The sequence below is a fragment of the Jatropha curcas genome, chromosome 3 (genome assembly GCF_041381405.1).
Source record: "Jatropha curcas cultivar XTBG-Jc1 chromosome 3, XTBG_Jcur_1.0, whole genome shotgun sequence".
NCBI classification, from domain to species: domain Eukaryota; kingdom Viridiplantae; phylum Streptophyta; class Magnoliopsida; order Malpighiales; family Euphorbiaceae; genus Jatropha; species Jatropha curcas.
The window spans coordinates 1,939,153-1,962,138 of NC_143153.1; the positions used below are offsets into that span (position 1 = coordinate 1,939,153).

Here is a 22,986-nt window from a genome sequence, read left to right on the forward strand (position 1 = left end):
AAACCAAATTTTTTGGCACAATTAAAATTTTCAATAAATCCGACCAACTTACAAAAGTTGTTTGTATATATCTGCATGGAGCAAAACAATTTCAAATTTTTTGAAATTCTACAGCTAAATTGTAACTGCATGTTTGTATAAAAAGAACTTTATGGATCAATTCTCTCTATTAATCCTCAGCAGTCCCCCGTGTATTCCTAACAAGTTCAAGAACTCTGAAATAGTCATAGAACAAGGAAGATTGTTCACCCTCAAGCCCTTCTCTGCTTACTCGGTTGCCGCCAGCAAGGTTATTGCAGGGACTCCCACCAATCACAAGGTCAAACCCACCAAATGAGTGCATCCACCGCTCCAGACTACGACCATCAACTTTCCGGATATCTTCAATTTCAATAAGATGACCTTTCTGGTGTGTTTGCTCCCACCAGCTTCGTACAATGTTTCTGTTCACTTCTGAAATTTCAACCGAGACCACATTCTTTATGGGTATCCCAAGTCTGTGTAATGCTACTTCAGCACCACCAATTCCAGAGAAGAGAGAGAGCACATTAATTCCATTAGGAAACCGATCCTTTAGGACTGAAAGATGGTATGCAACTGTGTCAACCTGAAAACCAAATCATTCAATTTGCTCATATTCAATCAATTTTTAATATGTGAAGCAAAGAACCAAGAGAGGAAAGTGAAAGATAAATGTACTGACCTGAAAAGAATTTCCAAGTCCCTTGTATCTATCACTCCTACTAATTCCACCACCTCTTGTATGGTCCTTTGGAAATCCTAGCAGTATCTCCATTTCATCAGGCTCTAGAGGTGCAAGTTTGTTCTTGCCAACCCAAACTAAATTCCATCTTTTGCATTGATCAAGCACATACTTTTTGACACTTGGAGTAGGCTCACCATCACAATCTTCTAGTGCCTTCCTTAACCTATCTGTAAGTCTAGCACTCCCATAGGTAGTGAGGAGACAATTGAACTTTCTTCTTGTATCCCATGAAGGCCACCATTTCTTGCTTAAAGGTAAGGCCTCGTGTATAGTTTTTGGTGGTCTAGGCAAAAGGGGAAAACGATCTTGAATTGGAAGGTTATGAATATAACCTCTTTTTCTTGCAGCAGCACAGAAATATTTAGAATCAACAAACTCTGGCTCAATCTCATACAAAAACCGAGATATTTTACTCCACACCCCCTTAGGAGTAAGGGCCACATTTTCATAATAAAAATATGGCTTGCCAGCAGCTAACACAGGAAGCCTCCTATCCATAAGGCACCATGGTTCATCAGGAATTCCAAATCCTATCATTGGATTAGGGAGGTTAAGTATCTCCTCATTTCCTTCCTGTGGATTCTTCTTCCTTGCTTTGCACCCCTGGCCCTTTAATCTCTCATTTAGGTCCAACTTCCTCTTATTTTTGCATGTAAAATTCTCAGTCCTTGTCTTTCAATAAAGAAGAACTCAGCATTAGACAACAAGGACTCAGATTCGGCAAGTTAAAGTAGGGTATCAATCACTTCATATAATCATTCAAGGAGGTCTATATTACATACCTTTGTTCGAGAAGAAGAGATCTCAAGCACATCATCTTCAAGCTCAGCATCCAGTTCTTTGTCTAATTGAGCACCAGATATGTAGTCAGACAACTCTTCTACATGTGCACTAGGACCTACATTGTTTAATTCAGATGCTATAAGAAAACAATCCAGCTGAAGATAAAACATGCTTTGTGGACTGAAGGGAGCATGCATAATCATAGAGGTTTTACAACCAAATTAAAAGGGGAAAGAGATATTAGTTAGAGGGCGTAAAACATTTAATGCAACAATACACTACCATCTACCCACCACTGTATGGCTTCTTCAAGGAGTAGCCCATCTCCACTAGAAGAGACAGACTCTCGTCCTCTTCTAGCAAACCTTTTGTGTTTTCCTGTGGGAAAATGGTTAATCCATGGTAATCATAAAAAATGACTCATAGAATAGCATTTGTAGAAAATCTACAAATCAGCAACTTGAAGGAACATTGGCTGAAAATTTAAAAACTACTCCTCATAACACAATCAAGTTAGATACTTAATCATGAAAAATTATGAGAGAGATAAAGTGAAGCAAAGGTTACTTACATCTATTCTAGATAAAAATTCCTCATCAAGATGATCATCAGCAGAATTTCTTACATATTTAAAATGGCATGATTTTGTAACATGTGGCTGTTCTTCAGTTGAATTTTCAAGAGCCTGCACAACTCAACAAACATGCATGACATCTGTCATATTCCTCTAAACTGATGCGGACATCCACCATGATTGATCACTTCTTTATGGTTCCATCCAATCTTTATAAAATAACTAAAAATTTAGAAGCCTGTCCAAAGCTAACTGTTGAGACGCTTGATAGTGATTATAGACAACAACATGAACTTTGATATGGATTGTAAATTCAATTAATACTAAGTAAATCCAACAGACTTCTGCTGCTGTAGTTATGGCATTTTTGGTACTATTAGGACAGTTTCTTACTTGGCAAGTATGGCATTCTAGCATGTTGTGGTAAGGTTATCCCAAATGTGAGGTGGTGAAGCCATCAATCCAGACAATTCAATGACAATAAATAAATTAGCTACTAACAGAATTAAAAAGAAAGTAAGGACAACTCACAGAGTATGTTAGAAGAGAATCCAGAATGGATGCTTCGTCTTTGCCTATCAATGGTCAAATAAAATTCTTAGTTCAAAATGCAAGCTAGCATTTGAGGATTTTAATACATTAAACTATAGTTACCATTTTCCTCAATTGCACGAATCACCAAATCTTCAGAAAATCCCATATTCACAAAGTGATGAACCATCCTGGAGCTTGAAGAAGCAGTCAAAGAGTTTGCCTGAGCTCAAAAGTAAAACACCAAGCTAAGACTTTATGGAGTGAATAAAAACAGATAAAACAAAGTCACAAGCAGTATATCCAATAACATTTCTAGTAGAAAAGACAAGAAAGACGCAATGTAACTGATAAACAATACGTTTCAGTTCAAACATTAGGTTCCCCCGTTCCTCCATGCTGAATGCAGCTTGTTCAAATGGAATTTGAGGGCTGGCGCGCATTTCTATTGTATAACATTTTTCTGATAAAAAATTAATTAGAAAAACCCTTTTGGCCAATGAATTGTATATCCTTGCAGTATTGATATCTCGGGACTACAGCTGATTTTGGGAAATGAAAGTTCTCGGAAAATCTGGCTAGGCCCACAGAAACCATTATGATAAAGAACTGCTATTAGCAACAGTAAAGCTAAAGAGGGCCCCGAATGGCTTTAAAATCACTTGACATTGACCTGCCATATCTCTATTGTATTTGCTAATAACATTTTGCTGTTAGGAATATCTTCCTTAGAAGAGACTAATATACATGTTTCTAAAAATTTGCAGTAACACGGTTCATCCCTTGGACTGTTTCTAAATTCCCACCAGTCCAACCTTTACTTTAGCAGAAATACCCTGCACTAGACATCAAAAGAAGGCTGACTGCGTATAAGATTCAAATGCAAATTTTATATCCAAACAATTAATAACATTGGCTGGCCACCCATGTGAAGAAATTCAAAGAAGGCACATCTTTCCTTTTGAAGGACGGAAAGGCCCAAAAACTGAGGCATGGAAACAGAAAACACTCACCCAGTTAGGTAGAAGGTGCTTATAAGATCAGGCAGGCTATGCCACTTACATTACCATGTGCTTTAGGTTTCCTATAACCTTTTGTGATAGCATAAACAGTCTACATACTAAATTTTGGAAGAACGAGACAATCAAGAATTGGAGTATTTGAGAGAAGCTTACATACTGGAAAGATACATAGGAAATGGGATTCCAGAAGGCTCATATCAAACCTATTGAACTTATCATTACATAAAGCCGCGGGATTGTATGACCAACATTTTTTTTTTCCTCCAGAAAAATGCTGAGCAATTAAAGCTACCCCTATTTAGCCCATTGATGTGGTGGGCAAGTCTGACACCATAATAGTAATATCATGCACATGATTTGCTCTATCTATCATTTTCTTCGCGATAATGTAGATAATAAATGCAAGTACTGTGGTGATGATGTGGCATCAGGATTATGGGTGATAAAATGGAAATTCAAAGTTCTTTCTTAAGTAAAAAAGTTTTCTAATGGAGAGCTGCTAATAATTACCTTGTTATATGTTAAATCTTTATAAAGGAAGAATAGTTCTTAATTTGTAGAAGAGTCAGAACATCCTATTTCTTTGCTACCATGCCAAAGCTATTAGGTTCCTTGCACTTACAGATACTCCCCAAATCCAAATGGCTTTATATCTTTTAAGAGCTAGATTGAAAATGTTAAAGGTATTTGGTGGAATCAAAACTCTATTATTAACATATCGCCCGCCTATGCTGAATCATTTGGAAGGAAAGAAAAATGTTTCAATATGAAAAGAGGCAGCCAGGCCGAGAATTATTGCAGCAGTATAACAGGTGAGGATTTGAAATGGTCAATTAATGCATAATATTCCGCCCCCTGAACAAATTGAGCCCAATCACTAATACAAGAGTCTTAGGCAAGACGATCAGTTGCCTGGAAGATAAATTCAATGGTGTCCAAATTCCCATATCTCAATTATCATTTCGATGTAGACTCATTCAGGGGATGGGATGCTCCTCTTTTAATGAATAATATGTTCGTGCTCAAAAGGAAAAAGAAAAAGAAAAAGAAAAGGAAAAGGAAAATGAACTGATAGCAATGATAAAAAGCTTACCTCCTCAGAGCCGCTAATAGCTTCTGGACTCTCAGAACTCATTATTCCATTATCAGGAGAAGATGCATTACAGATCTCAAGCTCATCATCCGTATTCCAGTCAATACTATCATTGTCACTACTTGCACCATTTGCATCCTACCAAAATTAAAGCAAAATCACCAGAAAAACTTCACAATAAATTAAGAATAGCCATCCAAATCCAAAATCAACAACAGAAAATACCATTTTGATCAACAAACTTCTAACTTTTCCCGCCAAGCAGTGACACCAGTGCTGATCCCGAAAAAAAATACAAAAAAAAAAAAAGGGTTAAACTTAGAAGCTATGAACATGCGAAAATTTGCTTGCCTTAAAGTTATAAGTTCATGAAAAAACAATCTTACACGGCCAAAAAATAACTTCTCCCACCAAAGCACTGACATGTTCCAAAAAAAATTACAGAAAAAAAAAAAAGCATAAGTTAGATGCTGTGAACATGCAAAAATTTATCATAAGTTCATGAAACTAAACAACCTTACACAGTAAAAGAAATAATAGTTTGTCTGGATGGATGGTTTTGGAGAGGTTGTAAGACAAGGTAAGATTTAAGTGTTTAAGATTGTTTGGAAAGAAAGTTTAAGCCTTTAAGGTAAGAGAAGGTCTTCTTTCATGTCTATTTAATAGGCTGAGAACTCCCAGAATTTTTTTTTTTCTTTTTGGTGCTATAAAATTTTAATTTATCATTTTATCTATTTTACTTTTTAAGAACCCAGATTATTTTTATATTTCTTCTATTTTTTTTTTCCTTTCTATTTTTTTCTTCAAGTAGAACAAATTTTAATATTCATAAATTAATATTTCATTAAAAAAAAAATCTAATCAATCTAAATATTTTAACAAATAATTTTCATAGTAAGGGTATTGTTGTAATCTCCACAGTTAACTTTGCATTTCCAACCCAAACAACATAAGTTATAGCTCAACTCACCTGAGCTTTCGCTTGCTTTAACGAGAAGTTAAAACCGCTGCATAATGAACAACACAAGTTGATAAACACACCGACCAGATTTGTAGAAACTAAAAATGATCGATCCAAATGGTAACAATAGAGAAACAACATTGATGAATAAAACAAATGCATACCAGAGATTGCTTGCGTGCCAGAAAGACTATCAGAAAAATCCAATAAATGTACTATTTTTTCTACTTAAAGGGAAACCTAGGGTTTCAGAAAAATACAGATGAAGCTGAATTACCAGAAACGGAATTAAAGGTGAAAAGTGATACCGCATTTACATAACTGAGAAAAGACTTGCCTGCAAATGAGAAGATAGAAGGAAGGAACTGAGAAAGGAGCAAAAATATTAGTAAACAAGTTTTAACGAACCAAACAGATCCTTAGTGAATCGAGAGACCAAAGCAATCGAACCAGAGCTTTTAGAGAAAGAAAAGGGAAGATTTCAGTCCAGCGTAATGTCGCCTCTCGCATGAAGCAAGTTGTTTTTGTTGTTCTTTATATGTCATTGTCAGCCGCAGCAGGTGTCGAATATCTTAGACTCCACGCGCTTTAATTGCGAGACGAGATAAATTCTTCACGCGTCGATTAAGGTGGTTCGTAAAACAGCAGCCGTCGTCTATTAATTTCTAGCTATAATACATTTCGATCCTGAAATTATATTTTAATTAATATTTTCACTTACTTATTGTTTAAAAAATTCAGCACTTTACCGTTAATTAAATATAAATTTGACGGAATAATACTATATTTTAGATTAAAGTGTTATTTTTCTAATGAAGAAATCCACAGTGAATTAAACAAATATTAAAACGTCATAATAATTTCTCGACGAACGAGAAATAATTTTTTAATAATAGAGAAATTAAAGTGTTAATTATAATATTATTTAAGGATCAAATTGTATTTTCAGGCTATTATATCACTTATAGATGCATAAATCAACAAAATTATATTTATAATTTTCTCATCTTACCATTTGCTGATTTTCTTTATTTTTTTATCGTTTCTAGAAATTATTTTAACTAAAGTTATTTGTCATTTGAAAAGATTAAAAGTATGAATTGATTTTTTCAATTTTTAGCTTTATATTCAGTAATAACTATATTCTATAATTTCTTAAATTTCACCTTATCCTTTCTCTCTTTTAATTTCAATTTCAATTGTAAATTAATATACAAAGATTATTGAGATTGAAATAATTATGTAAGATAAATAGTAATTTAATTAAATTATAAATATTTTACAACAATATTTAGATGATTTAATTATTTTTTTTAATTTTCATGCAAAACTCTTAGGGATTCATTTAGATGGAGGGTATTTGAAGGGTTTTATGGTAAGGTAAAGAAGGGTAACATTTCTAAGTAGTTTGAAAAGGATAATGAGAAAGGGGAAGGTTTTAAAAGAACAATTTGAGTGTTTAATAATCTCATAAAACTCTCATCTCAACCCTCCAAATTAAGGGATTAGAGAGGTTTATATATATATATATATATATATATATATATATATATATATATATATATATATATATATATATATATATATATATATATACATTTGGTTTATAGCACATGTGTCCTTAGTACATTAAGCTAAACCTAATCTTATTTACACCGCATCAAGCTTATATCGCATATAGCAACAAATTAATAGTCGACGTATAGAATAGTCATCTCGTTGCATGGATAACAGGAGTTATATATATATATATATATATATATATATATACATACATTTGATTTATAGCACATGTGTCCTAAGTACATTAAGCTAAACCTAATCTTACTTCCGCCGCATCAAGCTTATATCGCATATAGCAACAAATTAATAGTCGACGTATAGAATAGTCATCTCGTTAAATGGATAACAGGAGTTATATACATATATATATATATATATATATTTGATTATAGCACATGTGTCCTTAGTACATTAAGCTATATATATATATATACATTTGATTTATAGCACATGTGTCCTAAGTACATTAAGCTAAACCTAATCTTACTTCCGCCGCATCAAGCTTATATCGCATATAGCAACAAATTAACAGTCGACGTATAGAATAGTCATCTTGTTAAATGGATAACAGGAGTTATATATATATATATATATATATATATATATATATATATATATATACATTTGATTATAGCACATGTGTCCTTAGTACATTAAGCTAAACCTAATCTTACTTACGCCGCATCAAGCTTATATCGCATATAGCAACAAATTAATAGTCGACGTATAGAATAGTCGTTGCATGGATAACAGGAGTGTTATGAAACCACATATCTCTTTCATCGGTACACGAAGCTACCTTATTTAGAAGGAGAGCAAATTTTCCACTTCTCTTCAAGGAGAAAGGTTATATCTAATAAATTTTCTAACTTAAGTTGAAGTTTCGTAATGTAGCGATCATTGAGTAAGACATTAATTAGTCTTTTTTATGTAGGTTTAACGCCCGGTTTATCAAAACAAATACTCTTTCCGTTTCATCTTAATAGCAACAAATCAATATTTTATTTTGTTTCACTTTAAATACTCATTTAGGATTTTGATAATATAATTTTTTTTTTCATTTCACTCATATTTATTAGGTGTAATTTTATTTTTATTTTTTACATTTATTTTTCTCTTTTTTTATCATTACTTTAATTGTATTTAAATTAAAATTTTGACTACACACACGACTAAAAGTGTTTTATTATATCAAGGCATAAAAAAAATAAGATGGAAGTACTGCTCTAATGCTGATGCTTTAATATGAGATAAAATTAGCATTAATTTTGTAGTAAAATTAAATAGAGAATTTTTAATTTTAAGAAGGACAATTTAGACATTCTACTATGCATTTTTAGAAAATCAACGTGTTTCAATCATTTTCTTAATTATTAAAATTCCAACAAAATATCAAATTTAGACGATCTCTTTGAGCCCGAATCTAATTTGGGGCTGCAATAGACCTGATTTAATCCGAACTGAGCTAAGACCATAATATACATTAAAGCCTATGAATACCTCGCGGTTTTAGTCGGTTTTACTCAAGATATGCTCGTATCTATTGTCACATAGATTAAGAAAAAAAAAAAAACTCCATTTGTTTCTACTATACACAATATTTTACCTTTTTTTTTCCTTAATGCATAAATTTGACCATATATTTTCATTGGTTATCTTTGTGGCCCTTAAACTTTGCAGAGAACCCATCATGACCCTGTACTTTCACATTTCAATAATAATTATGCACCTTGCTAAAATAAAATAAGAAAGTGTAGTGTCATGATTACACCCTGCAAAGATATTTCAGTTTGGTGAGGAACATAGTTATTATTGAACTGCGAAAGTGTAAAGTTATATTTGAACCCTCGTAAAGTTGAAAGGGTTACAAGAATAATCAGCTAAAGTTCAGGGTTAAATTTATGCATAACTTTTTTTTTCTCTCTATCTGTTAGTTTTAGTGACAAATTCATGCATAAAAATTTATTGAGATTTAAGTAATTAAGTGAGATAAATAGTGACTTAATCAATTAAAAAGTATTTTATTATAATTTGAGGGATTTAATTTTTCCTTAATTACTATAAAAAATCTTAAATGACAAATAAAAATGAATGAAGGCAGTCATTAATATTGTTGGCATAATAAATTATATCTATAATTTTTGTTATAGAATCAAATGGAAAAGTATGTCTAGTTATTAACAAGTTTCCTGTTTAATTATTTATTATAAATTACTTTTTAAATTTTATTGGAATAATTGCGAGACACATAAATACAATTCATCAAAATTCAAATATTAATTGTTTATATTTTACAATAATTTATTGTCTTCATTACAATTAAAGCTGAACTAATTACCATATATTTTTAAGATTATGAATTCATTGTGAAAGTATATAATTGGAATGATGTTTTGTAGTCTTTATCCTAATCACATGAATAATGGCAATAACAACCAAATCATATGCTCATTAATCATTAAGAGTATTACTAATTTTTTATTGTTACCTTCTTTTTAAGAGTAAAGTAATGTCAAGTCATTTTTTTTATTCATGATAAGTCCTAATGGATCCCGGAATAATATTATAGACAGTACAACAAGTGTAGCATGGTTGTATCTTTCAGTAGTAGATTGAACTCAAATTCAAAACAATTTACTCTCCGCTCTTCTACAATATTCGCATAGTATGTTTTTTTTTTTTTGAACTTAATAATGAATATAAGTTAAGTACATCGCAATATTTCTATAGGGATAAGAAATGAAAATATAGAAAATTATATTCCTATAAGAATAAAAAACAAAAATATAAAAAATTGAAATCTTCTGTTTGGAGATGTTGTTGATCTCGCATAAGAGATTAATCTTCCGAGTAAAAACTGGCTCATTTTCAAATAGGATGATCAAAAAAACCTTCCACAATATTGTTCTGAAAACTTATTACAACAGACACTCACAAAAGTTGAATATAACAAACTTTAATGGAGGAACACACTGCACTTCCAAGCTCCACTCCATTGGTAAAAAAAATTTATCCGAACTTGAAAATCTAAAGTCTACAACTACAAGTAAGCAACAATCTATCTTGTATTTCAAACTGCTAGAGAAATAAAAGATCCATGACTTAATAATGAGGAACAACTCTATGAAATTAATAACCCTAATAAGAGGGAACCAAAAACACTTAGATCTATAAACTACTACAAATTTGAGAAACTAAATTCAAATTTTGTTTCAAACGATTAAAGTTTGAAAATTATTAAAAAGAAAACTAAATAAAATAAAGAAAAAAATAGTGAGGATCGAAACGGTGGTTTCGAAATAAAATCTAGAAGACAAAAAGAAGAGAGAGTCACAGATAGAAGGCTAGGATTTCTATATACAGGTTTTTGGTATAAATATTTTACCACAAAATCGGCATAGTATTAATAATTTACTTTAACGGTAATGATTCCTAACTCATGGTGATCCTGTATTATAGCATCTAAATTATTTTATGTGAAATATTGGTTTTGCCATCGCTCAAAATTGATAGATTTTTTTATGGAGAAGAGAGAATTACGATTTGAATTTCAAATCTGCCTTTTTCACCATTTAATAACCCTACACAAAGCATTAATAAGGTGGATTATTAATGCAATCTAGGACATTGCATTTTTTTTTTCCTCATCAATTAATCAAATCTCATTTCACACTTTCATTCTCTATATAAATTCCTGTATATATTATTCCTATTATCACACTTTTGGTTATGTTTGTCAATTTAAGTGCCATTATTGAGGATCACCACGAGCAAACAGCAGTCTTATTTTAACGGTTGAAAACGTATAAAATAAGAGACACGAAAGCTTATTTTTCAATTAATGATAATAATCTTGGAAACAAACAAAAGCTATGACACAATTATGATAAATATAAAATGCGAGAGCCTCTTTAATTATTCAACCAATGGAAGGCAAGAAGCAGCTGCAAAAGTAAAACTCGTCTTCTTCTTGTTTCTTCTTTCCATTAAAACGGCAAATCTCGATTTTAGAAGCCCGATGCGGCAATTCATCTTTGAGTTTAGAGGTCACTTCCTCTTTCTATTTTACTTCTGTTCTAAATATTTCTGATTTTACGGTTTCTTTGATTGCTTTGTTATGTCTTTTTCTAGTTTATGAAGCACTGGAAACTGGAAAACAGTCAAAACTATGAATACATTCTTTCAGCATTACAATTCGTTAAGGAGTTGAATATTCTCTATTGGGTCGGTTGGTCTAGGTTACTAGTACTTGATTCTCTGCAACTATTTGTATTTGGTTTATTATGGCTTTTAAAATTTATTTTAGTTGTTAAATCGTGATACACAATTGGATATGCATGGTTCTTTAGAAAATTCAGGTGGGTAAACTAAATTTTAGCGGAAATGTTTTGGGATTTCTGTGTCAAGTAGTTTTATATAGTATTTCTTTATTGACAATTCAAAACACCTTAAAGATATATTTTTAGCTGGAAGAAACTATTTGTGGTAATAGTAAAGTTTTTGGATCAATATCTACTTTAATTTTGTTATATTGTAAATAAAAGTTGGCTTGGTTAAACTTAAACCTGAGCATGAAGGGTTTTTTATTTTTTATTTTTTTGGATTGCACAGGATTCAATTGTAATTATAGAAAATTGGGAACTGTATTAGTGTTCGAAACAGGGAGAATATGGGATCTGAAGGGTTAAATAGTGTAGTGATCCATGTTACTGGATTTAAGAAGTTTCAAGGAGTACCTGAGAATCCCACAGAGATAATAGTTAACAATTTGAAGGGTTTTGTTGAAAAGAGAGGTTTGCCTGCTGGGGTTACTCTTGGAAGTTGCACTGTTCTTGAGACTGCTGGAGATGGTGCTCGTCCCTTGCTTTACAAAGTCTTGGAATCAGGCACCGCAGCTACAAATGCTGGCAACAATGAACAAGTTGTATGGGTCAGTTTCAAAATTATGCAGCTTTGTGTCTACGTGTTGCATATAATTTTTGTAATTTGGTCGGTTTTCTTAGTGCATGCATATTCTTCCTAGTACTGAGATGCTTTTGGATTCCCAATTGCTGCATGAATTGTGTCATTCAACATGACTATTTAAACGAAATACTTAGCAGATAAGTTGGTACAGATAAGTTGGTAGAGAGAAAAGTTGGGGTTTTTTGACGCATAACTTGGGATTTTAGTGGTTGTAATGAAATACAACATCACAACTTTTAAGCTGAGCAATCAAAACTATTTCATGCCTTTTTTTTCATGTTACTCTTCTGTAAAATAAAGACTTTTCCTTGCTGCATTTGTATGATATTTAAACAATTATTTATTAACTATTCATCAGCTTTGCATACCCTTACTGATCATATCCTTGGTGATCGATTTAAAGTACTTCATCTTTGTTGCTTCTGCAGCTTCACTTAGGGGTGAATAATGGGGCATTGAGATTTGCCATCGAGCGACTGGCAGTTAATGAGGCCACCTTCCGTTGTCCAGATGAGCTAGGATGGCAACCTCAGGTGAATCTGCTGGCCCATTTTAAGAGATCGTTCCTTTTATTTTTATACTGCAGGGCCAGATTTTCTCTCCTGTTCATTTGATCTAGAAGGGGGAAGTTAAAAGCTTTTTTAAATGGTGACTTAATTTTAGCACCCCGTACCATAAAATTTTACATTATACAGATCACATTGCCTTCATTCTTTTTTGGGTTCTCATTTTTGTTTTGCCTTTCCAGCAACATCCGATACTCTCTGGGGATGGAGGAATTTCCTGCACAAGGGAGGTAATTTAATTTACATTTGAAAATTATTGTTGGATGATGCGTAGCTAGCCTACTGATAATGCTTGCAGTCATGCATAAATTGAGGAACTTAAGTGATTTAAATATGCTTGAAAATTAAGGTTCATCTAGAATTATTTACTGCAATCAGTTTATGTGTTAATTTTGCTCTACATATGTGTCTTGACTTTTCATTGTATTTGTTTGTGAAGACTTGTTGCTCGGTTGATGCAATATTAATTCTCTTGAAGAGGAAAGGCTTTGATGTGGCAATATCAGATGATGCTGGCCGCTTTGTATGCAACTATGTCTATTATCACTCTCTTCGGTTTGCAGAAAGGAAAGGTCACAAATCTCTTTTTGTTCACGTTCCTCCCTTTTCAAGAATTGATGAAGAAACTCAAATGCAATTTGCAGCCTCACTTTTAGAGGCTATTGCCATAACGTGTTAATATATATTGATATCTATCTTTAATTTTTTCTGTATCCATGGTCCACGGTGCTTGTACATGTTCATCAACTGGATTGCTATCTTGAATAAAAAGAACAAAAGAAACGAAACACGAATTGTACTTTAGAACTCCTGTGTGCCCTTTATATTTAAGGTGAAAATCCATTGTATGTGGATCTAGTCAATCTGTTTGTGCTGATGGATAATGAGGTCGATGGTTGTTATCAGTTTCACATCTTATCATTTTAGCCTTGTTGGATGCTTCTTCTTCTTCTTCTTCTTCTTCTTCTTCTTCTTCTCTCTCTCTCCCTTTTTTTTTAGTAGTTAGAATGGGTGAAATGTCAAAATGGCCTCAAGGTGGGATAAACATAGAGTTTCCTTGAAGCATGAGACTCCCTTTTGAGGCATGAGTTTTGTCTTTCATTTGTTTGAAGGATAAGCTTGTCATTAATAAGTTTTAAATTTTTTTGTTAAAAAAAAAAAAAATTATATATATGTTCATATGACCAGAAAATAACTTGTGTTATTTATTCTCTATTTTAGTTACCTCTGTCAACTTTTTTACATTTTGGGTTTGTAATATTGGGAGTTGTAATAGTTTACTATAAATCAAACTAAAATTCTTTTTAAAAAATTAAAAAAATTCATAAAAAAAAGACTAACCGTGCTTCAAATTAAAATATTTAAATTATACACAATTCAATCAGTATTGTCATAATATAAAAGTGGTTTAATCTGGTTGTTCTTTATTCTCAAAGTACGACGTCACTTGAATACGCGACCTGAATAAAACGACATACCAGCCTGTTCCCTATTGTGGTTTGGCAAATTCAAATACGATATGCGCTGCGAACGACCGGGACCTCAATAAAATGTGAACGGAACGACAGAATCAAACCATGAATAAGCCTGATGATTCTGTCGTTGGTATCCCTCAATGCTTTCCTCGTTAGAGCTGTTCCGAAAAGCTGTCTGTTCGAAAATACCCAGCCTTTGACGTTTGCAACTCAGAGTTGTAGGTGGTGGTGGCGGAGGTGCGACAGGGATGTGCAAATGGTAGCTGATGTGCTTAATTTAAGAAATGGGAATTTTGAAATAAATTTAGGGTTTTTGATTGGAAAATTTCTAATTTTGACATCGCCGATGTGCGAGCGGTGGCTTTATTGTAGTTCTCATCTCTCCACTATCTAAGAACGCTTCTTTATCTTTCACATCCACTCTCTCTCACTGTGAGTTTTCTCTTTTCACCTTAATTGAATTAATTTCGGTTTCCTCACTATTAGACAATGGGTTAGCATCTTGAACTAAAAGGCAAAACGATTTTTGTTACTTGAATTTCCCCAAAATACAGATGTTTTTTTTTTTTTTTTTTTAATTTTGCTATTGGTTAAAAAAAAATTATTTTGAAAATTCTTAAAATTTTTCTTTTGCGAAACTCTGGAGTATAAGAGGAGAAATGCGGCTATTAAAGAAAAAATGAAGATTGGTTTATTAAGATCATAAGTTTGTTTTTTCCCCATAGATAAATGTTCTAATCATTATGCTGGGAAATGGAATTTGTTTTGATTCTCAAAGGACAAATTGTAATTAACCCCTTTTCTTACACAAGTATTTTGCAGGTTCTACATTCAGCTAATGGAGAGCAAAGATGAAAGTTGCTGTCCCATTTCTACAAATATCATAATTAGCCTTGTTTTTATTGCAATGGTTCGAATTTTCTATGTCATTTATCGAAGTGGCAAACCGTTGCGCCCTAAATCCCCAAAGCCAATGAGTACTTTGATTGTTTTGGGCTCCGGTGAGTTCACGAGATAAAATCATATTTCTCATGGATTTGTAATTAATTTGCTGATTTTTGTAGCTATAATTCTTATGAATTTGGAGTGGTATGGTATTTTTGTTGTTGTTGTAGGGGGACACACTGCGGAGATGATTAATGTGCTGTCTGTGTTGCAGAAGGATTGGTTTACACCTAGATTTTATATTGCTGCTGCCACTGATAATATGAGTCTCCAAAAAGCTCGGGTCTTGGAGGACTCATTAATTGATACGGTAGATAAATTGTTAAGCTTTATTTAACCTTTTTTTTTTTTTTCTTTGCAAAACCTTTGGTTGTTGTTTGTTTTTGTAATGTCGCCGTTGACAAAAAGGAGATTGATTTTTCTTTTGAAATGAAGAATTTTCGCTGTGGAATGGTCTCAACTGTTTCTTTCTGTGATTCCATTGCCATTGTGCAGATTTTCCAATTGTCATTGAGAGTCAAATTGATGTTACATTTTTGTTGTTATTTCTAGCTTATTCAATTTTGAATGGATTTATACTGCAGACTGGGGACAAGGTGGTCTCTGCAAAGTTTATGCAGATCTACAGAAGCCGGGAAGTTGGTCAGTCGTATATAACTTCCATCGGGACAACTTTAATAGCTGTAGCTCATGCTCTGTGTCTAATGATTAAAATCAGACCTCAAGTGGTATAATTACAATGTCTTCGTTTACTTCTCAGTTTGTCTTAAATTTATTCTTGTTAACTGAGAAAATTCTTAGTTCCGCTTGTGCTAACCGTTTTTCTTTTAAAAATTTTAGATTCTTTGCAATGGCCCTGGAACTTGCGTGCCTCTTTGCATCATTGCATTTTTATTCAAGGTTAAATATCTTTTATTTCAGCCCTGCTCTTATTCTTTACACTTTGCAATGTGTTTCTTTAAGATGGAGCTAGTTTCAATCATTTAGCAATTCTGCTTTGTCTACAGGTGGTAGGAATTAGGTGGTCATCTATTTTTTATGTTGAGAGTATAGCAAGAGTAAAAAGATTATCTTTAAGTGGTTTGCTTCTCTACAAGTTGCGGATAGCTGATCAATTTGTCGTGCAATGGCCTCAACTACAGCGAAAATATCCTCGAGCTCAGCATGTTGGTCGTCTCATGTAGTCCACCTCCGCGTTTTCTCAATTTAATTTACAATTTTCAAGTCATAGTTTTGAATGGTTTCTATTCATGTTCCCAAACTCCAGTCACGCATGATAAGCCCAATCATTTTATCCACTGTTAATGCCCAGGAGATAGAGAAAGGGAGAATAATTGCCATAAAGTTATGATTATTGCATAAATTTGTTGTTTAAACACTTAACAGATGGATTGAATTTTAACTCCCATCAATGTAAATTTATATGAATGGTTATTTTCGTTTCTCTAAATTGATGTTGGCAGAAAAAGAATATGGTGACAGAATTCAGAATCATAAATGTATATTATAGAGATCAATTGCCTCGATAGCGAAGTTTGTTACGTTCATTGTCTAATGTCTATTGCTGTGTTTTAAGCCACTGTATTATCTCTGGAATATTCCAAAAAAAGTCAAATCCCAATTGGTTCTGTCTAGTCCTTGTCCCAGCTGAGCAAAAATCTGCAACTGAACGGAAATTTGAAATTAGGGTTTAAGTTTCCAACAGTTCTTCTGCTAGAGGTTCATGACCCATGCAAAGCACCAAATTACTGCCTCTTGTCCGTACAATAAAAACGTTAACACCAAAATACCTGCCCATATCGTCATGGTCGAGCAGTGCACTGCTGTTGGATTCCTACTGTGAACCCAATCCTCGTGACTACATTTACAGCAAAAACAGGGTTGTTGATAACTTGATCAAATCTGGGCGCTTAGATGCGGCTCACAAGCTATTCGATCAAATGCTTATGCGTGACGTTGTTACGTGTAACTTGATGATTTTTGGGTATGGTAAATATGGAAACCCTAAACAGGCACTTTATCTTTACAGTGAAATGGTTTCAGAAAGAATTGTTGAAAGCGCATCCACATTTTCTTCTGTTTTGAGTATCTGTAGTAATTCTGGGTTTTTCAGGGAAGGAATTCAAGTTCATTGCAGAGCTATTAAACTGGGGTTTGGTTTCAATTTGTATATTGGTAGTTCACTTGTTGGTCTCTATATGCGTTTGGGACTTATTGATTTAGCTTTGAAGTTGTTTGATGAATTGCCTGAGAGAAATTTAGCCACGTGGAATTTGGTTTTGCGTGGATTTTGCGAATTAGGTCTGTTTGATGAGTTATTAGGATTATACAATGAAATAAAATTGGATAATGTGGAGCTTAATGGGCTCAGTTTTTGTTATTTGATCCGCGGATGTTCTAACAAGAGGTTTTTCGATGAAGGGAGTCAGCTGCATGGTCATGTGATTAAGGTTGGATGGGTAGACACAAATATTTTTGTTGCTAATGCTTTGGTAGATTTTTATTCTGCATGTGGGTGTTTAAGTGAGGCAAAGAAATCTTTTCAAGCTATTCCAATGGAGGATGTTCTATCATGGAACTCAATGTTGTCAGTATATGCAGATAATGGCTTATTTCTTGATGCTCTTGAATTATTGTACATTATGCAGTTTTGGGGCAAGAAACCGTCAATTCGTTCATTTGTAGGGTTCTTAAATCTGTCTAGTAAGACTGGCAATGCGCTATTTGGAATGCAAATTCACTGTTGTGTAATAAAAATGGGTTTTGACAATGGGAGTGTTCATGTACAATCTGCATTGATTGACATGTATGGGAAATGCGGGGACATTAAGAATGCAGTATCCACGTATGAAAGTCTTCCCATGACATCGTTGGAGTGTTGTAATTCCTTAATGACCTCTTTGTTGCACTGTGGCATTGTTGATGATGTGTTTGAGATGTTTGGTTTGATGGTTGACGAAGGAATTGGACTTGACGAGGTAACATTTTCCACCGTATTGAAAGCATTATCAGAGTCAGTTTTGGTAAGCTTGGAAAGCTGCGGATTGGTGCATTGTTGTGCCATAAAACTAGGTTATGAATCTGATGTTTCTGTTTCATGTTCATTAATAGATGCATATTTGAGGTCTGGTCATGTTCTACTTTCGCAAAAGGTTTTTGAACAAATTCCTTTACCAAATGTCTTCTGTTTCACATCAATCATCAATGGGTTTGCCTGGAATGGATTGGGAAAACAATGTCTCGAAATGCTTGAAGCCATGATCCGGAAGGGTTTGAAACCTGATAGGGTTACTTTCTTGTGTGTGTTAACCGGGTGCAGCCATTCTGGTTTGGTTGAAGAAGGAAGATTGGTTTTCAATTCAATGGAATCTCTACATGGGATTTCTCCGGACAGGGATCATTTTTCATGTATGGTAGATCTGCTGGGCCGAGCAGGTCTGCTGGATGAAGCTGAAGAATTGCTAGAACAAACACCGGGAAGGGGTGATTGTGTGATGTGGAGTTCATTGTTGCGAAGTTGTAGGGTCCACAGGAATGAAACTGTGGGAAGAAGAGCGGCAAAAATACTGCTGGGACTTGATCCAGAAGATTTTGCAGTTCATTTGCAAGTCTCAAACTTTTATTCTGAGACTGGGGAATTTGAAGCCTCAATGCAGATTAAAGAGATTGCTATAGCAAGGAAGATGACGAAAGAGATTGGTCACAGTTTAATTGGTTTGAATAGCTGCTATTAAGAATCAGAATTCTGCAGGTCAAACCAACCATCAGAGATGGATACTCAGTAATTTCCACTTTGTTTGCATGAGGTGAACCCTTATTGTGAAGTCCACATCTTCTTCATAGATCAGTTATGGAAAGTTTTCTTTTGCTTTAAGCATATATAGTGTGCATGTAGTGGACAGACAAGATATGCCTTTTGTGTCGGCCTGTTAGGTCTAATAAAGAAATTGACCACTTTATATTTCTTAGGATTTTGTGCTATTTCTTTGCAACATATTGTACATACACGTGATAATAAATTCTAAAATTTAGAGAAATTAGATTTCCTGGAAAGCATTTTCTCTTGCAGAAAATATTTTATCCTTTTCTCTTGGTGAGTGAACATGAGGCTTTCTTTTTTCCTCGTTGAATGGTTAACTTCTGTGTAACTGGTTGAAGAGTAAAGCAAACAACATAAAAAAAAAAAAAATTTCCCTTGTACTTTAAGTGTGGGCATGTAGAAAATGTTGTTCCTTCATACACTTTTAAGCCAAGCCATATACTCCACAAAACCCTTCATTTCCAAATCTAATCTGCAGATATAAATTGTAACCCAATCTTTGTGTGTGTTTATGCAAAATCAGTAGCAGACAAACAAAATCATGGATAAAGTACTGATCATTTCCTTCCTTGGTATGCTGACCGTGATTCATGGGGTTGCAGGAAACATGGTGTATGACAACATAGGCTTGCTTGAGGAACTCAAAAGCTTTGAAATAGATGAAAAAGATGATGTGCAACTATTTGATACCCCTTCATGGACAAGTGAACGTGGTGGCAAGGTTCTTGTGAATGTCGATAGCTTTGGTGCAGTTGGAGATGGAGTTTCAGATGACACTAAGGTGCATATTTGAATCCTTGAAAGTGACTCATAATGTTTTTAGTGTTTCACATTTTGTTGATAAGCTTTATTTATTGAGTCTGCATTTGAATGTCACAACTCATAAGTCCTATAATAGCCTGTCAACATTGTACCATTAGCATGACACCTTACTGCTAGATTTTTTTACTAAATTTATCACCTGTAAAACTAGACTTGATACTCACGCAGAAATTTCATGTATCTTCCAAAATTTAACTTCTAATGAAAATATCGTGACATTCTAAAGGATGAAGTACGACTATATCTCTTGTGTTTAAGTTTTCTATTATGTTGTTGCAGGCCTTTGTTGAAGCTTGGAAGACTGCCTGTAGTACTACAAAATCAGTTTTTTTGGTTCCTCCAGGACGTCGCTATTTAGTTAATGCAACAAGATTTAGTGGTCCTTGTGCGGATAGGTTGGTTATCCAGGTATTATAAATCATTCTAACTGTTATTATTTGTGTAGATTCTTCATTGGTTGGTCTTATTATCTGTATTATTAGCAGCATTTCTATATCTATGTTTCTTTTCATTACGCCTATACAGATAGATGGAACAATAGTGGCACCTGATGAGCCTAACAACTGGGATCCAAAATTTCCACGACAATGGCTTGATTTTACTAAACTGCAAGCAGTGATTTTCCAAGGGAATGGAGTTATTGATGGCTCAGGCAGCAAATGGTGGGCATCATCTTGCAAAAAGAACAAATCAAATGTAATTTATCTAAATTACTCTTTTGCTTATACGTGCTCAAGTGCTTCAAATCAACAAAAGAAATAACTCATGTTTTTCTTTCTTTATTCTTCACAGCCTTGCAGAGGAGCACCAACAGTAAGGATCTTTTTCTTTGAATTTTTTGACCACTTCTCTGATAACATACATGCAAAGCATCTAGGACTAAAACTTCTAAATGTGCACCATTTGAGATTTAACTGATGAGATTTTTGCAGGCATTAACTATTGATTCAAGCTCATCTGTGAAGGTAAGAGGCCTTACCATCCAAAATAGCCAACAAATGAATTTTGTGATTTCCCGGTCTGCATCTGTACGAGTATCCCAAGTATTAGTCTCGGCTCCTGAAGACAGTCCTAACACTGATGGAATTCATATTACTGGCTCAACTAATGTTGTTCTTCAAGACTGCAAAATTGGAACAGGTACTTGGACCTCTTTCTGTCCTCATTCGATTTTCATTTACTGTTGTACAAGACATAAGCACTAAATTGGATATCCAACTAAATTTTTTTACATTTATAAGCATTTGTTTTCAAAATAGAAGATAGAGCTTAAGACATGGAAGAAAAAACACACAAAAGACACTAGTATTAGAAGTACATACAGAATCGCTGCATCTACGAATTTCTGTATGAAAAAGATTTGCGCTATTGCATGGGTGCTGATATTATGAGTAAATGACATGTGATATTCAGGTGATGACTGCATATCAATTGTCAATGGTAGCTCTGCTATCAAGATGAAGAATATTTATTGTGGACCAGGACATGGAGTCAGGTATACTAATACGATTTGTGACTCATTGAAGTCAATTTGATCATTCTTCTATCCCATGGAATAGAGAATAAAAAGAACTGAAATTCTTACTTTCCCTATTGACATTTTTTTTATTGCACAAAATTCTGTACTCAGTATTGGAAGTCTTGGGAAGGACAACTCCACTGGCATAGTCACAAAAGTAGTCTTGGATACTGCATTCCTCAAGGAGACAACCAATGGTCTCAGAATTAAGACTTGGCAGGTAATAAAACTATGAAATTTGATTTACAATTGGAAGTCATTAATTGTTTCAAACACTCACATATTAAAAAGCAAAGCAGGATATAGGATATGCTTACATTGATATTGTTATTCTGCTGCAGGGAGGCAATGGCTATGTTCGTGGGATACGTTTTGAAAATGTAAGGATGGATGATGTTGCAAATCCTATCATTATTGATCAATTCTACTGTGATTCTCCAAAAACCTGCCAAAACCAGGTAGTTTAATCTAATTTCTCATTTCATATTGCAATGTCCAAAATTTTACAATTTAATGTGGATTTTTAAAATCCTTATAATTGAGTATTATTATGATTTCAGACATCAGCAGTGAAAATAAGTGAGATCATGTACCGGAATGTTACTGGCACAACGAAGAGCGCAGAGGCCATGAAATTTGCCTGTAGTGACACAGTTCCTTGTAGTAACATAGTCCTGAGTAACATAAACCTAGAGAAGAAAGATGGCACAGCGGAGACTTACTGCAACTCTGCGCAAGGCTTTGGGTATGGTATTGTTCATCCTGCAGCAGACTGCCTGAGTTCTCACGATAAAGACTTTAGCATGGTCGATCAGACAGAAATTGCTCAAGATTATGTTACTGATGAGACCGAAATCGCAGAGCTTGCAGAATCTAGCAGTGAGGCTATTGTTCACACTGAGCTCTGACTCTGCTTCCTGAAGAAATCAAAATGACCATATTATAGCAATTAATATAGCAATATACTAAAATGGGAAATTGGAATGTAGTTTACTAGTAGAGATTTCTTGGAGAGGAGGATTGAGGTGTCCAAGTTAAATTTTATGGGAATGTATAGGAAGATATATGTAGCTATACAAACAAACTGCACTGAATCTAATAATTCCTTGGGTGCAGTTAAAATATAAAGTTTATACTATTTTGTTTACTAAATTGTTTTTGTTCTTCCTCTGTTGTACGTAGCTCTGCGGGTGTTACAATGTCTATTCATGTTCTCTTGGGCCAGAAAGTTTGGATGTGGACCCAAATTTTTTTTCATAATAAACTACAAATTAAGCCCAACCACCAAACCACTTGAAATGGTCATTCTCTGATCCATTTTTTGACTTTTGGTTATTGGAGATAATTCTTGTAGCAATTTTTGTTAGAGTCGAGAATTTGTTCAATCAAATTGAATTAGCTTGATTTTAGTTTATTTAACTCCGAAATCAAATAGTTTAACAACCGATTTAAAATTGAATTAAATTAATTTGGTTTGAATTCGGTTATTTCGAACCAAATTAATAATTATGGGCTTCAATTAAATTTAGTTAGTTATATATGATAACCAAATTAAAAATTAAGAACCAAACAATTATATAG

At 33.7% G+C, this 22,986-nt stretch overlaps 5 protein-coding genes and 1 long non-coding RNA gene across 16 annotated transcripts; 4 read left to right on the forward strand and 2 right to left on the reverse strand.

Annotated features, from left to right (window-relative positions):
• Nucleotides 1–78: 78 nt before the first annotated feature.
• On the reverse strand, nucleotides 79–6,269 carry LOC105644616 (DNA (cytosine-5)-methyltransferase DRM2). 9 transcript variants are annotated; one of them, XM_020683626.3, is made up of 13 exons: nucleotides 6,181–6,269; nucleotides 6,008–6,067; nucleotides 5,740–5,776; nucleotides 5,156–5,187; nucleotides 4,995–5,045; nucleotides 4,770–4,907; nucleotides 2,778–2,877; nucleotides 2,655–2,698; nucleotides 2,121–2,234; nucleotides 1,843–1,927; nucleotides 1,549–1,664; nucleotides 704–1,438; nucleotides 79–607 (listed from the first exon to the last, which is right to left on the reverse strand). In XM_020683626.3, the coding sequence occupies exons 5-13, from the start codon at nucleotides 4,995–4,997 to the stop codon at nucleotides 170–172; spliced, it is 1,773 nt and encodes a 590-aa protein (XP_020539285.1). In that variant the 5' UTR covers nucleotides 4,998–5,045; nucleotides 5,156–5,187; nucleotides 5,740–5,776; nucleotides 6,008–6,067; nucleotides 6,181–6,269; the 3' UTR covers nucleotides 79–169. The 9 variants fall into 9 exon arrangements, with proteins under 9 accessions (XP_020539285.1, XP_020539283.1, XP_089575875.1 ...); XM_020683624.3 differs by having other exon boundaries at nucleotides 5,895–6,067; XM_089719749.1 differs by lacking the exon at nucleotides 6,008–6,067 and adding an exon at nucleotides 5,895–5,970 and having other exon boundaries at nucleotides 6,068–6,246.
• Nucleotides 6,270–11,180: 4,911 nt separating this feature from the next.
• Nucleotides 11,181–13,757, forward strand: LOC105644614 (Peptidase C15, pyroglutamyl peptidase I-like protein). Its single transcript, XM_012230023.4, has 5 exons — nucleotides 11,181–11,339; nucleotides 11,905–12,223; nucleotides 12,687–12,791; nucleotides 13,007–13,054; nucleotides 13,264–13,757. The coding sequence occupies exons 2-5, from the start codon at nucleotides 11,963–11,965 to the stop codon at nucleotides 13,501–13,503; spliced, it is 654 nt and encodes a 217-aa protein (XP_012085413.1). The 5' UTR covers nucleotides 11,181–11,339; nucleotides 11,905–11,962; the 3' UTR covers nucleotides 13,504–13,757.
• A 521-nt stretch (nucleotides 13,758–14,278) lies between these two features.
• LOC105644611 (UDP-N-acetylglucosamine transferase subunit ALG14-like protein) lies at nucleotides 14,279–16,694 on the forward strand. 2 transcript variants are annotated; one of them, XM_012230017.4, is made up of 6 exons: nucleotides 14,279–14,731; nucleotides 15,112–15,300; nucleotides 15,415–15,554; nucleotides 15,829–15,972; nucleotides 16,085–16,144; nucleotides 16,252–16,694. In XM_012230017.4, the coding sequence occupies exons 2-6, from the start codon at nucleotides 15,138–15,140 to the stop codon at nucleotides 16,426–16,428; spliced, it is 684 nt and encodes a 227-aa protein (XP_012085407.1). In that variant the 5' UTR covers nucleotides 14,279–14,731; nucleotides 15,112–15,137; the 3' UTR covers nucleotides 16,429–16,694. The 2 variants fall into 2 exon arrangements, with proteins under 2 accessions (XP_012085407.1, XP_012085408.1); XM_012230018.4 differs by having other exon boundaries at nucleotides 15,122–15,300.
• Nucleotides 16,695–16,832: 138 nt separating this feature from the next.
• LOC105644612 (PPR superfamily protein) lies at nucleotides 16,833–18,978 on the forward strand. Its single transcript, XM_012230021.4, has one exon. The coding sequence runs from the start codon at nucleotides 16,975–16,977 to the stop codon at nucleotides 18,976–18,978; it is 2,004 nt and encodes a 667-aa protein (XP_012085411.1). The 5' UTR covers nucleotides 16,833–16,974.
• LOC105644613 (Pectin lyase-like superfamily protein) lies at nucleotides 18,912–22,557 on the forward strand. 2 transcript variants are annotated; one of them, XM_020683404.3, is made up of 10 exons: nucleotides 18,912–19,050; nucleotides 19,667–19,845; nucleotides 20,166–20,294; nucleotides 20,412–20,582; nucleotides 20,679–20,699; nucleotides 20,819–21,026; nucleotides 21,300–21,381; nucleotides 21,517–21,625; nucleotides 21,747–21,863; nucleotides 21,966–22,557. In XM_020683404.3, exons 2-10 carry the CDS (start codon nucleotides 19,672–19,674, stop codon nucleotides 22,311–22,313), a joined length of 1,359 nt encoding a protein of 452 aa, XP_020539063.1. In that variant the 5' UTR covers nucleotides 18,912–19,050; nucleotides 19,667–19,671; the 3' UTR covers nucleotides 22,314–22,557. The 2 variants fall into 2 exon arrangements, with proteins under 2 accessions (XP_020539063.1, XP_012085412.1); XM_012230022.4 differs by lacking the exon at nucleotides 18,912–19,050 and having other exon boundaries at nucleotides 19,508–19,845.
• Nucleotides 20,561–21,851, reverse strand: LOC119371239 (uncharacterized). Its single transcript, XR_005178826.2, has 2 exons — nucleotides 21,723–21,851; nucleotides 20,561–21,066 (listed from the first exon to the last, which is right to left on the reverse strand). It is a non-coding gene; the product is annotated as an uncharacterized LOC119371239 (long non-coding RNA).
• Nucleotides 22,558–22,986: the final 429 nt, after the last annotated feature.

What these genes read in the sequence shown, in the direction of transcription:
- LOC105644616 (XM_020683626.3), bottom strand. An exon ending in CTATTAGCGGCTCTGAGGAG is followed by an intron (nt 2,878 to 4,769) that starts GTAAGCTTTTTA and finishes TTTTGAGCTCAG; the next exon opens with GCAAACTCTTTGACTGCTTC. An exon ending in CTTGAAGAAGCCATACAGTG is followed by an intron (nt 1,665 to 1,842) that starts GTGGGTAGATGG and finishes TAAACAATGTAG; the next exon opens with GTCCTAGTGCACATGTAGAA.
- LOC105644614 (XM_012230023.4), top strand. Translation starts at nt 11,963, where the DNA reads ATGGGATCTGAAGGGTTAAATAGTGTAGTGATCCATGTTACTGGATTT. An exon ending in ACAATGAACAAGTTGTATGG is followed by an intron (nt 12,224 to 12,686) that starts GTCAGTTTCAAA and finishes TTGCTTCTGCAG; the next exon opens with CTTCACTTAGGGGTGAATAA. An exon ending in AGCTAGGATGGCAACCTCAG is followed by an intron (nt 12,792 to 13,006) that starts GTGAATCTGCTG and finishes TTGCCTTTCCAG; the next exon opens with CAACATCCGATACTCTCTGG.
- LOC105644611 (XM_012230017.4), top strand. Translation starts at nt 15,138, where the DNA reads ATGGAGAGCAAAGATGAAAGTTGCTGTCCCATTTCTACAAATATCATA. An exon ending in TTTGATTGTTTTGGGCTCCG is followed by an intron (nt 15,301 to 15,414) that starts GTGAGTTCACGA and finishes TTGTTGTTGTAG; the next exon opens with GGGGACACACTGCGGAGATG. An exon ending in TTAAAATCAGACCTCAAGTG is followed by an intron (nt 15,973 to 16,084) that starts GTATAATTACAA and finishes TAAAAATTTTAG; the next exon opens with ATTCTTTGCAATGGCCCTGG.
- LOC105644612 (XM_012230021.4), top strand. Translation starts at nt 16,975, where the DNA reads ATGCAAAGCACCAAATTACTGCCTCTTGTCCGTACAATAAAAACGTTA.
- LOC105644613 (XM_012230022.4), top strand. Translation starts at nt 19,606, where the DNA reads ATGGATAAAGTACTGATCATTTCCTTCCTTGGTATGCTGACCGTGATT. An exon ending in GAGTTTCAGATGACACTAAG is followed by an intron (nt 19,846 to 20,165) that starts GTGCATATTTGA and finishes ATGTTGTTGCAG; the next exon opens with GCCTTTGTTGAAGCTTGGAA. An exon ending in TCAGAATTAAGACTTGGCAG is followed by an intron (nt 21,626 to 21,746) that starts GTAATAAAACTA and finishes ATTCTGCTGCAG; the next exon opens with GGAGGCAATGGCTATGTTCG.